Source organism: Eutrigla gurnardus (genome assembly GCF_963514095.1).
Source record: "Eutrigla gurnardus genome assembly, chromosome: 4".
Classification (NCBI taxonomy): Eukaryota; Metazoa; Chordata; class Actinopteri; order Perciformes; family Triglidae; genus Eutrigla; species Eutrigla gurnardus.
In genome coordinates, this window is record NC_139918.1 from 31,240,925 (window position 1) to 31,257,343 (window position 16,419).

At 42.5% G+C, this 16,419-nt stretch overlaps 3 protein-coding genes across 5 annotated transcripts in view; all 3 read right to left on the reverse strand.

Annotated features, from left to right (window-relative positions):
- The window catches only part of LOC311011951 (myomegalin), a 32,931-nt gene extending 25,236 nt beyond the window's left edge, over nt 1–7,695 (reverse strand). The window contains exons 1-4 of the mRNA XM_084007186.1: nt 7,559–7,695; nt 6,004–6,038; nt 5,831–5,898; nt 3,085–3,195 (exon numbers count right to left, since the gene is read on the reverse strand). Coding sequence (XP_083863312.1) covers nt 3,085–3,195; nt 5,831–5,898; nt 6,004–6,038; nt 7,559–7,608 — 264 coding nt within the window. The 5' untranslated portion in view covers nt 7,609–7,695. The remainder of the gene's footprint in view (nt 1–3,084; nt 3,196–5,830; nt 5,899–6,003; nt 6,039–7,558) is intronic.
- A 2,815-nt stretch (nt 7,696–10,510) lies between these two features.
- On the reverse strand, nt 10,511–11,931 carry LOC311012232 (uncharacterized protein). 2 transcript variants are annotated; one of them, XM_084007609.1, is made up of 3 exons: nt 11,598–11,931; nt 11,222–11,490; nt 10,511–11,094 (listed from the first exon to the last, which is right to left on the reverse strand). In XM_084007609.1, exons 2-3 carry the CDS (start codon nt 11,415–11,417, stop codon nt 10,859–10,861), a joined length of 432 nt encoding a protein of 143 aa, XP_083863735.1. In that variant the 5' UTR covers nt 11,418–11,490; nt 11,598–11,931; the 3' UTR covers nt 10,511–10,858. The 2 variants fall into 2 exon arrangements, with proteins under 2 accessions (XP_083863735.1, XP_083863736.1); XM_084007610.1 differs by lacking the exon at nt 11,598–11,931 and having other exon boundaries at nt 11,222–11,493.
- Nucleotides 11,932–12,162: 231 nt separating this feature from the next.
- On the reverse strand, nt 12,163–15,878 carry LOC311012233 (uncharacterized protein). Of its 2 annotated transcripts, XR_014597018.1 has the most exons (3): nt 15,540–15,878; nt 14,680–15,352; nt 12,855–12,990 (listed from the first exon to the last, which is right to left on the reverse strand). XR_014597018.1 is itself a non-coding variant. In XM_084007611.1 (2 exons), the coding sequence occupies exons 1-2, from the start codon at nt 13,803–13,805 to the stop codon at nt 12,716–12,718; spliced, it is 540 nt and encodes a 179-aa protein (XP_083863737.1). In that variant the 5' UTR covers nt 13,806–14,003; the 3' UTR covers nt 12,163–12,715. The 2 variants fall into 2 exon arrangements, 1 of the variants encoding a protein (XP_083863737.1); XM_084007611.1 differs by lacking the exons at nt 14,680–15,352; nt 15,540–15,878 and adding an exon at nt 13,541–14,003 and having other exon boundaries at nt 12,163–12,990.
- Nucleotides 15,879–16,419: the final 541 nt, after the last annotated feature.

Sequence of the window (16,419 nt, forward strand, 5' to 3'; positions counted from 1 at the left end):
CAGGGTCTCTGTGTGAATCAGTCTGTTGACCGCTGAGTATCATCAGTACAGAACATCTGACCGTGCTCTCATGGCTGGTATATTTAGAGCTGGAGTATTCGGGGAAGCTCAGATATTCACCTCTGGGGCCAAAAGGCTAAACGCCACAGTTTGTTTACCTGCTGGCATCCACAGAGGACATTTTAGGGCCGACCGGGGCTCTTCCACCGTGCTAGGGGGCCGAGGATTTAAACAGCAGGATCGGTGGGCTCATCGTTCCATTTTGAGCATAGAGAGCAGCGAGAGGACAATATCTCTGTCTGGCTTTATCACTACAGCTTTGTCATCTTGATCTAGAAGCTTCTCTGTCCTCTTATACTCGTAACACCTCACAGTGAGCCGGGCTACACCAACGCTCATGGCCTTAAACCTACTGCTGAACATGCTGATGGGAACAACACATTCATTCTGCACATGTGACCAAAGCTCTGATCACGTCAAATCAGAACATGTGTGATTTCTTAAGATCATAGTGTAGTTAATCAACGTTGTTTATATGTGCAGTAAGAAAAAAAAGCAGACATTAACTTGAGGGGACATATAGTAGTGTTTAGTTAGGTAGGAAAATGCATATTTTATTAATAACCCATTTATGCATTGATTGATTGACGAGTGTTTATCTCAAGAACTCAGCTGTACAGTAAAGTCAAGTAACGCAGCAACAACTGGAACTTCTGCAACACATGAGCAGACATGTGCTCTGCATGGCTCATGGCCGTACACGATTCCCCTAAATGCTCTTATAATAAATAATGTAACACGCAAGTCAGGGGAACACATATTCCTGCATGTGTGTCAACAACTTGGCTTCCAGTAAGAGACACATTTTCCCATCTTGAATACAGCTCTATATATAGAGACCCATCACGGTGCAGCACCTGCTATTCTGGCCCCGCTGGCCCCCCGGCCCTCAGCAACAGATCCCCTAATAACCAAACAAGAGGAGGGAGGGCTGTGCTTAAAAACACTGAGGGAGTGTCACTCATAAACCAAACACACCTACATCACTGACAGATAATATAATTCACCCTTAATTCATCTTTTGATGATGCTGCCCATTTTGCCATATAAAGCATTTTTTAGTACAAAATGCTAAATATGTAAGTAACTATTAATCCGCACATCATTTTCACTTCAGTTATCATTACAATTCAAATCAGACAAATCTCCACATTTTTGTATTAATGTGCTGACATGACTGAATTTCAACGCTTTCAAAATATGTAAGTCTAAGAAATCATGCGTTTAAGAGAAACTTACAAACACGTGACCTGCACGGGTTTTGTCATTTGGACATGAATGCATGCGTGTGATAAATAAATCAGTGCACTGAAGCCCGCTCTATAAATAGAGTCTCTGAAGCCACGAGAGGGATCAGCATGTGCCCAGGACCAACACACCTAGTCTGTTCTCTATTACACAGAAATGCTTTGCAGGACAGGAACACTGACACTGACATGACACTCAACCAAGGGAGCAATGAGCCGCTCCGGTCAGATAACAACTATGGAACAAAGATTTAGTCTCCACTCAAACAGTGATTAACCTTTAGCGGCACAGAGGGAGAGATTGGGAACCACGAGGATTTAAAATCCCGTCGGATGACGTGGGATCAGTTTACTCAATCACGGCTGGCATGCCGTAATTGCAGAGGATAAGTTGCAGGACGCCCAGGTCAGCTTGTTCAGACGGATCAAGTAGCAATTTACTTTTCCTCATATCAAAGATTTGTAATGATCAGAGGGGATTTGGACCGATGGGAGGGAGAAGGTGGCGAGTTTTAGATGCCGGCTGGCTCGTGTCAACAGACAGCAGCTGAACCGGGTCACCTTACTGCAGGTGTACACAGACGGATGCACACTCAGAGACAGAGTGCATAGAAATCACACACAGGAAGATGAAGGGAAAATGTAGTTAAAAAAGTCTGAGAAGTCCCGACACCCAAAGACATGCAATTTCTAAAAATAAAAAGTTGGTAAATAACTATACTTTTAGACTAATTTCCTCTTTGTTAGGTAGATTTCTGTGATTATTATAATTTTACTGAAGTATTTACACCATGCAGCTGTGATATTTTATTAGATAATTATTAGGATATTTGAGGTTTTGCTGCGTCATAGCCTTGATGAAACCCTCCTCTGTTATCATATTTATATAAATTTAAAATCAGGGAGTATCTGGTTACGGCAAGGATGCACCGAACTTCCAACATGATTCCAATACCAGGGTTCTCTTTGTTCCAAATACACAAATACATATCTGGAAACCTCACTTAGTGAAAGAAGTTTTTAAATCAGGTTAAATGAGGCCAAAGACTGCTGTGGCACTAAAGAGTGTTGATGTTATGGCTGGCTCAGGCTGGTCTAGGACCAGTGATACTAATCCAGTGTATTGTTTGATACATCCATAGATAAAAGATTTGATGTACTTTCCAATCATAGTTCAACAGTCTGTATAAAAAATAAAGAGGTTCGATATCTAGCCATGTTAGTGGTTCTTTGGTTTCTTATCAAAGGCACATCATCTGTGTATCTCACTGGATCTAGAGCGTTAGTGTTGTCTAGTGTAGTATATTTAGGCTGTGGGGTAAAACAAGTACCCTGTCAAACCTAAGGCCATAACATCTTCACAAACCTTAGTATCCTGCTGGACGGATGCCAGCAAGCTACACACAAACTGCATCACATATATCGGTTCCTGAGCAGAGAGCGAGCTTACGTCGCCCTTCACAGGACAGCCACATCGAAAACATCCACAACACAAATACAACACATGGCTTCAACCACATCTAGGAAACAGCTGGACCAACAAACTCTATAAAGCAACTCTTCAGGATAACAAACCTATACCCTGTCATGATAACAGTCACCTACTATGACATAACGCACAAATTAACTCTTTTAAATACACATTTCACATTCCTCAACTACTTAAAATCAATGATTTTTGATGGCGTTGTTAGTAAAATGACCCTCAGCAGCTCCCCACACTCATCACAGTCCCATCAATCATCTCCTAATACTCGATGAGAGCCGCCGTACTCACCGTACGATAGACATCCTCACTGCTCTCCTCGTACTTCTGCTGAATCCTCTCCTCCAGGAAGTAGATGCGGAGCTTGAGGCTGAAGTTCTCCTTCTTCAGGTCATTCAGGTGCTGTGACAAAGTACGGTAACCGTTAGACATGACGGTCAGAGAGCACCGACGCGGCTTGACATGTCCGTTATAGGTCAGAAATGAACGGTCGTCTTCGACCTCTCCGTATCATGAGGGAACTCGGAGTCCATTTTTAAAAGACAGCGACTGTCATGGCACGTCCGTGTGTTAGAGTCCGGTAACCGTTAGACATGCTAGCTCCTTCTCCAACATAAACTAATTATTTACAAAGTGGTATCCTAGCCTCTAACAGGCCATCGGGATACTACAAACACACACTAAAACTAACACATTCACACAGCGCCACACACACACACACACTCTCTAGAGTCTACAGGGGTGTTTGCAGAGCAGAGGGCGACTCTGCAGCCCGGCCGGTCAGAGATGCAGCCATGTCAGCTCCATGGTGTGTTCTGGTCTACTAGGGGCCAGCACAGGAGCTTATTTTACAGGAGGAGACATCCCTGGAATCCCAGGCTCCCAGGAAGGGGAGAAGAGGGGAGGAGAGGGGAGGAGAGGAGGAGGGAGGGGGAGGTAAGAGGCTCAGGGCTCACAGGCAGTTGTTATATGAAGGGAAATCTCACCACTCTGCAAAACCAGAGCACCCCAAGAAACAAATAGGGACATGAAGAGAAACGAAGGGGTTACATTTGAGTTTGTGTGCATCCTTTCAGACTGAAAATATATTTAATTTCAAGTGAACCTACTTCACTTCCTGTTTTAATATGTTGTTAAGTGTGAATGTTGAGCCCTATTGAGAGAATAGCTGAAACTCTCCACACTAACATGCTATACAATCACAGTGACTCGCCTTTATTTTGTCTCTCCTGAATTAGGGATATGACAATCTCAATACAGTTTGTTTTATGTTGTTGTTTTGCACAGTTAGCACTTTAACACACTCAGGTTAGCTCAGCTACACTTGATTAAGGAAGTGTTTCTTTAGGGAGACACTAAACACTGTCTTTCTATAACTTGCCTACGATAACTAGAGGCTAACCAGCACGGAAAAGCAGAGTGGATGATGGAAACGGGACAAACAGGTGAATGGAAAGAAGTTGGGTGAAATAGGAGACCTGGGAGCTGGGAGCCACGGTGCTATTAATAGAGAGATGTCCTGAATCTCACAGAGCGGTGAATCCCTGAACGTCCCACAGAGAGACGAGCAAACAGAAAGCAAGACAGTCTTCTTCATCTCATCAGAAAATCAAGTTTCAAGACGAATGCCCAGTTCAAAGAGCATCATTAATTAAGCGACTGAGACGTGTTACCAGTTCCGTCATAATTAGCTTGTGATGCATTCATTGAATTGTCCCCATTAAAGTGTCACATTACATGTTGTGGCTAAATAGGACAGGCGCCAAGCGGAGTCTCCACGCGACATTAGGGATGACATCATGTACATAGTAGTGTGTGTTTTTAAACTCCACGCATGGTACAACTCACGTGTTTATTTGTGTTCCTGAGACCTCTCAGAAAGTAGCGTTAGCTTCCGTGACTGGTTGGTGACACCTCCCGTTTTAACAGGGCTCGGCAGCGTCTCCTAAATAACATTACCGACACTGGCGGTGGGTTTTCAGTGACGGTTATAGTGCTAGACTTGTGTTTTATTCTGATTCTGGTATGCATCCTGAAGAGAAAGTGTGTTGGGCTTGGAGTCATTGTCATACTGTCTGGGTATTTCTGAACAATACCATTCATGTCCACTGCACAAGACTGCAGATGTACAATATTTATTTATGATCACACTTATCATACGTATTAAGGAATATTTTGGGGGGAATTTATTTACACGTATTTCTTTTCCTGCCAAGAGTTTGAAAATAACAAACAGTTATGAAGCTAGATGCTGGAGGCGATTAACTTAGAGAATCCACCAACACATAACAGCTGCATAAAATGTAACACTGCTCTGACAAACAAGTGTCAAATCAGAGCACAGTGAACTAAAACCCTGACGTGTTGCATCTTAATCCAATCTTCATCAGTTTTAGATAGATCAATTCCTTTTTTCCAATTAACAGTTACGTTGTCAAATTTAATTCATGAAGGTGCATCAATGATCCTGCAGTTTATAGGGAAGTGGTGTCTTGTTAGAGTACTCTTTAGCAGGACAAGGTTTTGCTATCATATCTAGGTTTAAATATGGGCCAGTAAACTACTGCCAACAAACATGTATTTTGTTTAAGGCTATATTAAAGGATATTTAATATAGCCTTTCTGTTTAATGCCCAATAATAGTGCAGCAGACAGAGATGGATGAGAAATCCTAAAGTGGGCCATGCCGGAGCCAGAGGCAGACTTTCACCACCAGGAGACTTCTGGGTGTTTTCCATCCGATATCATCAGCTGTGTTCTCTGTTCCTGTACAGTAGTTTAATATATGCGTTCCAAAGAGTGGATTATGAGCATGGATTTATTCTAAATTCTCAGTGATCAATAGTGAGGTTACTGCATCAGAGCAAACCAAATCAGCTTATTACTTCTTGTAGGAAGGCATAAAGCCACAAGATGGCACTGTAGAGCATATTTTCATTCGGCCCATTATTACTCGCTAGAGAATTGTTTGTTGTGATGAAAGACAAGGTTGTCACTCACATGAAGCTCAGAGACAACTGAAAATAAACATCCTCACCTGTTCAAACTCCTTGAGTGTGTGAAGCTGAAGAGGAGGAGAGTTGTCTGTTTCACCGCTACACAAATCTAAGCAGAGGGGGGGAAATAAAGGTTTAATCGCTAGAAATCGTGGAATTGTGGAAATGTTTTTGCACAAGTCTGATAGTTATTTTTAAATAACAGTTATGTGACCTGGGATCTTGGATGAAGTCTGGTCTTCCACAGCACTGTCCATAGAAACAAAAGCAAACACATTGTAAACACACACACACACACACACACACACACACACACACACACACACACACACACACATTACACATAAGGGAGAGAGTGGTAAACAAACCTGTGGTATCAAAAACTGACAGCAGCATAGCCAACACATAGAGGTCTGATTATCACACAAAATAAGCAGAGAGCTCTTCAGGAAAGGGAAAGGCCACTAAAAGTGTAACAGCATGATCTCATTTGCACCTCTGTGGGGAATGGGGGGGGGGGGGGGGGTATCAGGGAGTCCCAGCAGGAGAGAGGAGGGATAGGAGGAGCCACTGAGGGTCAACGTTCAACTGAGCCTCTCAGGCCTTTAATGCACTCCACTACTTGCAGACCGACAACCCAAACTGGGGTTGCCCTGCATGTGAAAGTTGCAATCAGTGGAATAATGGTTCCCTTAATCTGGTTACAACTGAGTGATAGACAAGAAAACGACACTAAAACACCCTGATTATTGAGCACAGAATACCAGTGTCCCCACTCCATACCAGTCTTTCCAGTGTGTAAATTCCTCCTACAGCTGCTCCCTAAATGTACAGACAGTTGGTGCATGCCAGGGATTTAAAAGTTCACCAGGTGGATGAGTGGTCAGCTGCCCTGCATCATTGTGGGGGGGGGGGGGGGGGGGGGGGGGGGTTTAAATATCAATACTTTTTACACTATATTCAGAGGAGTGGGCAAATAACACTGGGACGGTCCATTTATCGTCACGGTGAGTGTCCCTGAACGTGGGAGGGATCTGGTGATGCGGTATAACCTACATACGACACCACCCACTGCACGGGGAATCTTAACTGTGGAGCCTGCAACCACTCAGTCTGAATTAATAACTCTTAGACTGTATTTCATGCATATGAACGTTTTTGATTGTGCACGTCATGCATTCAGTCAGTATTGTGTTCTCTCTCGGCCCCCGAGTCCATAAAGGAATTTATTCAATTAAATTCAAGACTTTATTGGCATGACATGAAATGTGTTGCCAAAGCACATTCTGAGTTATTCAGTCTGGACCTGCTATTTTAAGTCTGCTGAACCCCATTTCCCAGAATGCTCGACTGGGCCCTTTAAATATTTGCTACTGTATCGCAATGCAAGTTCGTTTGTGTAAAGAAGGCCACAATTAAGCCTCCGGAAGTGCGTTTATATCCATTTATTTCCACACAGAAATATATATATTATGAATGTATTTGAGGAAAATACAGACATCCGGTGCAGCAATGACATCGAAGTCTGTATGGTCAGCTGTATCCCTCCAGTATACAGTGAGCCACGGCCTGTACTATAATACCGGAGGGTGCTGTGTGGCGGGATTGGACTGATAACAACACACGGTAGAAAATAACGGCGTTGTGAACGAAATGTGGGTTTTAATTCGCGATACCCGCGGTTTATAGACCCGAGTCGCGTTGTGTCCCCCTGCGGTGTCCCCCCCACCCTCACCTCCCGCAAACAATCCGCTAAAATGCCGCCTCACCTCTCAGACTCTCCCCAGATTTGCTCCGGCGGCGATGAGCTCCAATCCATATAGGCTGTTCCTTCAATCAACGGGCATCCATGCCGGCAAAGCCTTTCTTATTTAAATCACCCGTCCATTATTCATTTTGGAGCAAATGCAACCACGACAGGAACACGTTGAGCGTCACGCACCGCTCAGGTTTGGAGGAGAATGGAGGAGGAGGAGGAGGAGGAGGAGGTGGTGTGTGAAGATGCGCGCCCTGAGAAATGAAAGCCAGAGAGCCCATCCGTCCCACAGAGCAGAGCCCCTGCTGTTCAACCAGCCCACCGACACATGAGAGGAGATGCTGCTCAGTACAAATAAGGACCTCAACGTTTCCTGATTAACTGAAGAAAGAGGATTTTTCCCCCCTTCAAAATAAAAGTACCGCAGCCACGGGAGTATTCCTCTGGTTTACAGTGAGACAGAGCGTTCAGTCTTCCTGCTGTTCCACGTCACATTTACGTTATGTTGTTCCCTTCTGTTGTTTTTGTTTAATGTCTATTTTCGATGAGATGCGGTGAATCCAGGTGTTTATCAAAATGCTAATTACCTGTAGCTGATCGCCACCTAGCTTACATAAACCTCCATGTTTACCGAAGCTGCTTTCTGTTTCACATAGTTTGCTTGTTAAGGTTTTTGTCCAGATTCAGTAAATGTTTCAGAACTCACCTGAAGATGTTTGTCAAGGTTAGTTAAAACTCACCTGTCGTTATGAAGCTCCTTCTACCTCAAACCCAGTTATTTAAGACACCATTTTTTTTCCAACGTCTCTCCTGGCTCTGTTGTGATTGGCAGCTCAGAGGGCGGAGCCTGGCTGAAAGTTACTCCTCGGTCTTGTCGGAATTCCCAGCTCGTACTGAAGATTCATGCGATAAAATGAATGATTTCCAACTTCTCCCAGTGCGTCTTCCTAGTTTAAATGCTGGGACATGTTGGGAAGTTGTTCTGACCAGTATCTTCTCTGCGGATCTTAAACCAACGTTGAGCGGTAACTCACGCAAGCCTGTTTATCTCACTGCTTCCTGGTTACAAAGTCCAATCAGAGCCAGCAAGAGAACTTTTGATCAATGGGGTGCAGCCAAGGGAGGACGAGTGGGCTTGTTATTCAGGTCTACGTCGTAGAGAGATGTAATGAGAGAGTATCGATATTACCAGCTAATATTAGACTGGTACAGTAATTTTAAATAAAAATAAACAACGGAGTGATTTCCACAAGGTTGAGTTACCTAAACACATATACTTAACAGTCTCACCATGTCTCACATGAACTGCTGGTTTAAATGTAAATGACATTCATTCAAGATGTCAAGTAGTATCAACAATATCGGCATGCAATATTTACACATGTACAAGTATAAAGGTGTAGGAAACACAAGTCAATACAAGAAAGGACAAATTATACAACTTATTTATACAAGTAGGCTAATACACCATTAATAATCAGAGGAATAAGGTTTGTTCAACTGCAAACAGAAATCCCTTGTATATGGTTGCATAACAGTTCCATCCAATAACATGATCTATTTCTAATTTGAACAGAATTATCATGCATGGAAAAAGCTACAAACATCCCAATCAAACCCGGGACGTTGCAATAATGTGGCATGTGCTGTGACCGCTCTGCTACCAAGACGTCTCAACTCTTTCAACTCGAACATAGCTTTCTACAGATAGACAACATCCTTAAAAAAAAATGTCTGGATTTGATTTTTCCAAAACAAAAGAACTGGTTTTCAGAGCAAATTTTACTGAGAGAAAATATCAAACATGTGTACCTTTAAAAAGGCTTTTGCATTTAACTGTTGATATGATTTTTATGGCCTCACAGCAACTTTTTTTCACACAAGTGAAAATGCTAATCGTGACACAGTAAATCCCACACACAGCTGGTATTCCTATCATGTTGCAGAGGCGGAGGTTAGTGACTCGGGGGTCCTGCTCTGAAAGGGTAGGGGGATTAGGGGCGACAAAGTTAATAAGATTATGTCCCTGTTTGCTTTAGCAGTTGGTAACAGCAGCAAGATGTGAAAGGGAGTACAGCTTTGGTAATCTTGTTAGAGGCAACAGAACCAGATTCATTTCTCTGACTTTATGAAGGATATTTACTTTATTACTGGAAGCCTAGTTGTCACTTCTTAGACCAACACGTTGACATTAGCCTGAAAGTCTTGATAGCATCAGTGGTTCCATGTGAATGCCCTTTGCTTCCAAGTCCAACAGAATTATTCAGGAATGCTTGTTATAAATGTTTTATCTGTTTACCTAGTGTAACAACTTTATACTTTTGTGTGTTATTCTGAAATTAATTTGCATGTGACAGTAAGTTGTGATGCTCTTACTTTGTGCATCCAAAAAATATAATACTTTTCCTCATAAATTATGTTTCCCATACTTTCTGGTGCATTTCTTCATATAAATGGATACCAATGGAAATTAAACATACAAAATGCAACTTGAGAAACTACGGTGTACACTCAGACGTTCTTCCAAAAAAATGGTGAAATGTGGGGACATTTCTTGGTTTATTCAAGATAATTACTTTTTCAACTATCCCTGAATAAGATCCAATCATATTTTTCTATTCTTTTTTTCTATTCAGACATAAATGCTGACTGTTTGTTTTTATTATTTATTGTCTTTTAATCTATTTTGGTGTATGCTTCTCTCTCTCTCTCTCTCTCTCTCTCTCTCTCTCTCTCTCTCTCTCTCTCTCTCTCTCTCTATATATATATATATATATATATATATATATGTATATATATTTGTATATATATATATGTATATTTGTATATATATAATATTCTTTTTCCATTTGTACTATTTTACATGTTGTTTATTATCTCTTTACACTGGCACTTACGAGCACTGTATATGTTTTGTTGAATTGTGCAGAAAAACACGATAAATTATGTGTCATAAAAAACAATATACAAAATGAACTGAGACCTCCACCTTTATTTAAATTAGGCGACTTTGCAACTTAATTTAAAACTTAATACATTAGAAATAACTAGCTTTATATTAACAACACTACAGAAGAGACAAATCTACATTTTGTTTTAAATCTCTGACCAACAAACCTGTGCTGATATTTGTGTATAATGTGGTTCTTGTGTTGATCCACTGCGATGTCCTCAGTCGACCACTAGATGGCATCAAAAGAACACCAGCCACATTTCCAGCCCTCATACAGCCCTTCACTTCACATTTCAGTCATCTCACTACAATCACACCAGATACAGAACAAGTCTCTGATCTCACGTCATCTTCTTTGTCCTAAGTCATCCTCTCAAAGGCCACACGGGGTCCCGACTTGCTTCCCACAGTGTCATCAGAGATGATCCAGATGGCGGGAGCTTTCATGAAGTCCCTGTCAAACATCTTGTTCTCCTCAGCCCGTGCCATCGCCTCTAGTTCGGGGGAGGTTTCTGGGCACCAGTCCACCATGAACTTATCCTTGGCCTCACAATAATTCACCACCACTTCCTCGGGCTGCTCCCCTAACACCATGTCTGGAAAACAGAAGGAGGAAACAGTGTGGATGTGAGAGAAACGCGTGCGTGTGATCATATCTAATAGTATAAATACACACTTTTCATATCTTATAGCTTACGGAGGAAGTGCAGTACAGTGACAAACCTGCAATGTCATGGATGAGGTCTTTGATGAGGTGACCGATGATGGCATAAAGAACACCCAGGAGGATAAAGACGGCCATGATCAGGTAGAGGACATAGATGGGCAGGTGGATAGCATCCCGAGAAGGGGGTATGTAGCTCTCAAACAACACCGTTCCATCGTCTTCCTTGTAACGAACATGCAAGCTGTCCTCCATCACCTCCACTGCTGTCTGTGAGGCTTTACAGCCGTCCGCCTGGGAATCCACTTAATATCTCAGGGTCATCGCTCTATGGAGAGAAGCCAACACAAAGGTCTTTCTATGCAAAACACAAAGAGATCAGGAAGAAATATTACATTGCTCCACACAATGTGACACAGTGAAAATGCAATATACCTCATCAACAAAAGTTTTGCAGAATAGAAAACTTCTACATTACAGTAATGAAGCAGGCAACGATCCTCCAATTCACTGGATGTGTTCACACTCCTGGCAGCACGAAGCAGGAACATACTTTAATTAAAAGTATAGCTATATCTCTCAACCTGACACATTTTTTTTATTTGGTTTCACTATACAAACTCCCTATCTGTCTGCTTTCGGAGCTACGCAGATGGCAAACCAGATTAGCTGCAGCAGCTTGAGGTAGTCAAGGTCAGAGGAACGATGCTGTGAGCACAGTTTCCTAATGAAGAAGTGGGAATTACCCGATGCATATAGAAAAGCATGCAGATCCTTCTATGTCTATTTCTATGGATGCATGTAGGCCTATGTATGTTTATGTATCCATGCATCTACCTATCTATCCTCTGCTTGCATCATTATCCTGCAGTATTTAATAAGACTAATGTACAGTAATCCTTGGCATTAATAAACAAGGTCATCCCCCTGGTATAACCAGGTATTAGAGGAAGGTAAGATGGATTAAAGGACAGAGACAAGACATAACAACACACCTGTTTTATTCAGTGGTTTACTGGAGAGAAACTTAGTCCAACACCAGAACAGACAAAACCGTTACAGCACGGCACATTACAGCATCATGTGTGTCGTCATGGAAACATGTGGGCAATGACAGTTTGACTGCTTGGTGAGGAAAATGCATTTTTTTAACTTTCTTGATAGAAGTATATATAGGCCTATATATGCAGACATACATATACAATATTTGGATTTATGTGTCAGTTATTGATTTTTTTTTTTTTGCAGCCTACATCAGCATCATTGGTGTTTACATGATACATAATTAGCATTTTTGAGCGCGAGAAGAAAATGTTTGGGCAGCAAACAATGATATCGTGCAAAATATTTGGAATGACTTGACATAAAGGGCCATGTTCATAAACATTTTTTAATAATTTATTTAAGTAAGCATTTGTTTGTTTAGCAAAATGAGTACAAACTATAATTGTTTTATATAAAACAAAAAAAAGCTTTGACATTATGCATCACTACAGCCAAAAGACAACATCACTGCACTCCAATGAGATCTGAACTATCGCAGAGAGGAAAACTCAAAGGGAAGTGGCATAAGGAGTGACGGGGCGGGCGAAGGTCACGCTATGAGTAGATGCTCTTTTTTCTCGGGGGAACGATGAAGCGACGGCGCTTCTCGGTGGAGGAGGGCTGGATGGACAGCGGCAACCTCCATCGGCCTGCTGGAACCCGGGAAGCAAGCCGTCCTTTTCCATCTTCAGCTCACTGCCAACGCTGAGTCGGTGCTCTTCTTCTATTTCTGCTCTCCCTTCCTCTGAATCATCCTCCATTGGTTTGGGACCAAGAATCAAGTCTGTGAGGAGAAAAACATGAGAATTAAATCAAATGACATGCTGTGACATCTAAGGGGTCTCTTAAAGAGGTACTCCGCCAACTTTTGCGATGGAGACTGAGAAATGTTTTTCTGTGGCTCTGTAGGAAGCTTTTTAAAATAAAGAAAAAAACAGAGCATGCATTACAAACAAGGGCATGGCGTTGGAAACAAGTGAGCATTACCAGACAGGGGAGGTCAAAGCAAAGATGCTATTGAGTTGCAGTGTTTTGGGGAATACAAGTCTAGAGATATTGGCCTTCCAACTTTGTGAAAGTGCTATAATAGAAACTAAAAAATCAGTGGAGTACCCCTTTAAGGTGAAAGTTTGCAGCACTCTTTTTTTTGTTAGTCACCAGGAAGGCATAACAAGGATAACTGCTGGGAAGGTTGACCTCGTCACACAAACCTCAGGGTGAACGACAAAAAGACCAAACACTGATGCAGCCTTCGCCCGAGAGCTCAGGGAGGAACAAAAGGACTCAAAGACACCAGAGTGGGGAGAGAGATGGGGACACCAGCCAGGGGTTACCTGCTAGGTCATGCATCAGATCTTTGATCAGATGTCCCACTATGGCGTAAGTGGCCAGTATGACCAAAACCACTCCCACTAGGACGTAGACTACATTGCGTGGCAGAGTTATAGCGTCTCTCGCCGGTGGTATGTAGTCCAGAAAATAGGCCTCCTCCTCCTTCCTCCTGGACAGCTGGAGCAGCTGTCGGTGCTCAAACAGCAGCCGGGTGAAAGTCAGAGCTCCTCCTGAGGCGTTTAGGGACACAACTGGTGGCTGGCTCATGGTTATAGTCGATTCTGACGAGTGGATACTGTCTTTAAAGGATGTGAGGCTTTGGGTGATTTATTGTCGTGTTGCAGATCCAAGCTCCTTCGCTGCACTGGGAGAACTTGGAAACGGGTAGAAAAGACGCATCAGAGAGGAGGAGGGACACATTTTTATATTTTCTGAAGCCGGTAAGAAGGGAAGGATTGATGGCAGATGGAGCTGACATAACGACATGTTCTCTGGTGAGTGACAGCTCTCTGTCACGAAATAGCGCTACATGAAATGTAGTTCACCAAATGTGATGCGATAAGTGTGCCAACCGCCCTAATCTTTAGTCTAGACCTAAATCCCAGCATTCGTCCTTCTAGTGTTTTTAGAGAGGGGCCTTCGGTCAAACCTTCCAGGGGAGCGAGGAGTGTGAGACGGAGGAGAGGTGAATATAGGACAGACAGACTTAATAGGATCCAGTCTGTCACAGAAGTATCAGCTTTCCATCTGTAGGGATTAGAGATATGAGCGAGGAGAGGTGGACAGTAATACGCAAAGAGGCTTATGGATCTCCATGACCGTATATTTATATAGACACACAGATAATATACATATATTTTTATATATAGACCGTGTTGCGTATACTTTCTTTTGGGTTTAAAGTAGCTTCACTTGCTCATTTTTTGCCTAATGACAAGCCAGATGGTGATATTTCAAAATGAGACCAATAAATATCCCCATGGGTATAAAAAAAAAAGTACAACACTGACTGTTATGAAATAAATGTGACCAAATGTTTCAAATGCCTGAGAATGAATGAGAATCTGTTTGAGATGAAAAGGAACAAATGTTGATGAAATGAGGTTTTGAGACATTATGGTGACGTTTTATGATTCCTTACCTTGTAATCAAGATGGAAACGGCTCCTCAGATCTTTTCTTTGACTTGTGAATGAATTGGTGTGTCGTATTCTCTGTAACCACAAAAACAAAAACACAAAGTCATGCAAACAAAAAGGCTTATCGCTCCATCACAGCAAACTCAAGGAAACCCACCATCAGTGATTATGTGGGCAAATAAACAATGATCCAAAAATAAGCTTCCCTCCTCTCAGGTGTTCTCGGTGGAGGAGCGTCGGGCCGTAGATCCCTTCTCTATGCTTTAGATTCATTGTCCTTTGGCGGCTCGGGAACTTTGCAAAACCGAGAAACCAGAAATTGCCATTCTATGATTGTGATGGCAACATTGGCAAAGAGTATGAACCAAGAGACCGGGTGCAGACCAAAATAGAAGGTGTGAGTCATGTTGTGTCGAAGTCGAAAGATGTGGAAGAAAAATGAAAAAGATTGAAAAGGATGATCGACTTGAACGAGTCCCCGTAAACAAGAAGATCAAAAACAGACAAATCACAACGATGGATGTAATGAGAAGAAATAAAGCAGCGTTATGTCCCTGAATGTGTCTGTCTGAATGTGAGAAGGCTGTCGGCGGAGTCAGGACATCCGTGTCAGTATGAAGATGTTCTTCAGTAATCCAGAAAGGATTTGCTTGACACTCTCACTGTCACCTTTTCCCTGAGTCAGCAGATAGCAAAGGGAAGACAGGGGTCATTTACCTGGCGTACCTGACACTGATGTTTGGTGCAGTTTTAACAGCCGATTCACACTGAAAACCACAAATACAACTAAAAGACAAACCCCACGTAATACAATGTCTAACTCAAGTCATTTCCCTGCTCTAAAGTTTGAGATAAATCATTACCTGTAAGAAGGACTTTCTCTTTCACTTGCAGCAGTAAAACAGTTAGTTTCCAAGTCTTCTCCAGGTGAAACAGAACGCACTACAAGCTGAACTGCTCCTGCTCACTACTAAGCAAAAAAACAAAAAAACAGCATAACACCCGGTCAGTCAGTCAGTCCATGTGCTGGACTCCCTCAGGCCGGGGTGACCAGCTTCTTGGGTTTGTCTTCTGGCTCCGACATCCACTTGAAGTAGGCATCACTCAGGATGAAGGCCCAGTAGACGACGGTTATGGAGGTGTTTACGGTCAGAATGCCGATGATTAAAGGGTGTAGCATTGTTGGTGTTTTTTAAAGAATCTGTGTCACCTAAAAAAACTATGTGTATATGTGTGCGTGTGTGTCTGCTGTGTGGGCGAAGGGCTGTCCCTGTGTCTGATTGAATCGCCTCTCTGTTGGCTTCTCTCTGGACTCCCCACCCCTCCACTCTCTTTCCACTGGACACTAAGTTTCTGTAGCAGCAGCAGCATAATCCTCTTCAGCCGCTTTGTTGCAGAAGATAACGTTGCATTAGATGTGGGCTTGCTACACACACACACACACACACACACACACACACACACACACATGCATCCATAAGATGTTGCATAATGCACATGTTTACAATATGCAGAGAAAAAGTGGCATGAGACAGAATTCTGTAAATAAACTGAAACAATAATTTAAAAAAAAGAGAAAGAAGAAAAACATAATCCTTGTTCTGAATGTTATGTTCTCTCAGATATAATCCAGAAACTAATCAAGACCGGAGACATCAGATGGAGGAGTTCTTAATCTTACACCAAACAGGACAGATGGCTCTTAGTCCAACCTTAGGGGCCTCAGGGACCACGGGGGCCCGA

Bases quoted from the DNA above. Each gene is read 5' to 3' on its own strand.
- LOC311012232 (XM_084007609.1), bottom strand. From the start codon at position 11,417: ATGGAGGACAGCTTGCATGTTCGTTACAAGGAAGACGATGGAACGGTG. The intron at 11,095-11,221 runs GTTTGTCACTGT...TCTGTTTTCCAG, and splicing joins CCTCATCCATGACATTGCAG to ACATGGTGTTAGGGGAGCAG.
- LOC311012233 (XM_084007611.1), bottom strand. From the start codon at position 13,805: ATGAGCCAGCCACCAGTTGTGTCCCTAAACGCCTCAGGAGGAGCTCTG. The intron at 12,991-13,540 runs GTAACCCCTGGC...TTCTCCTCACAG, and splicing joins TCTGATGCATGACCTAGCAG to ACTTGATTCTTGGTCCCAAA.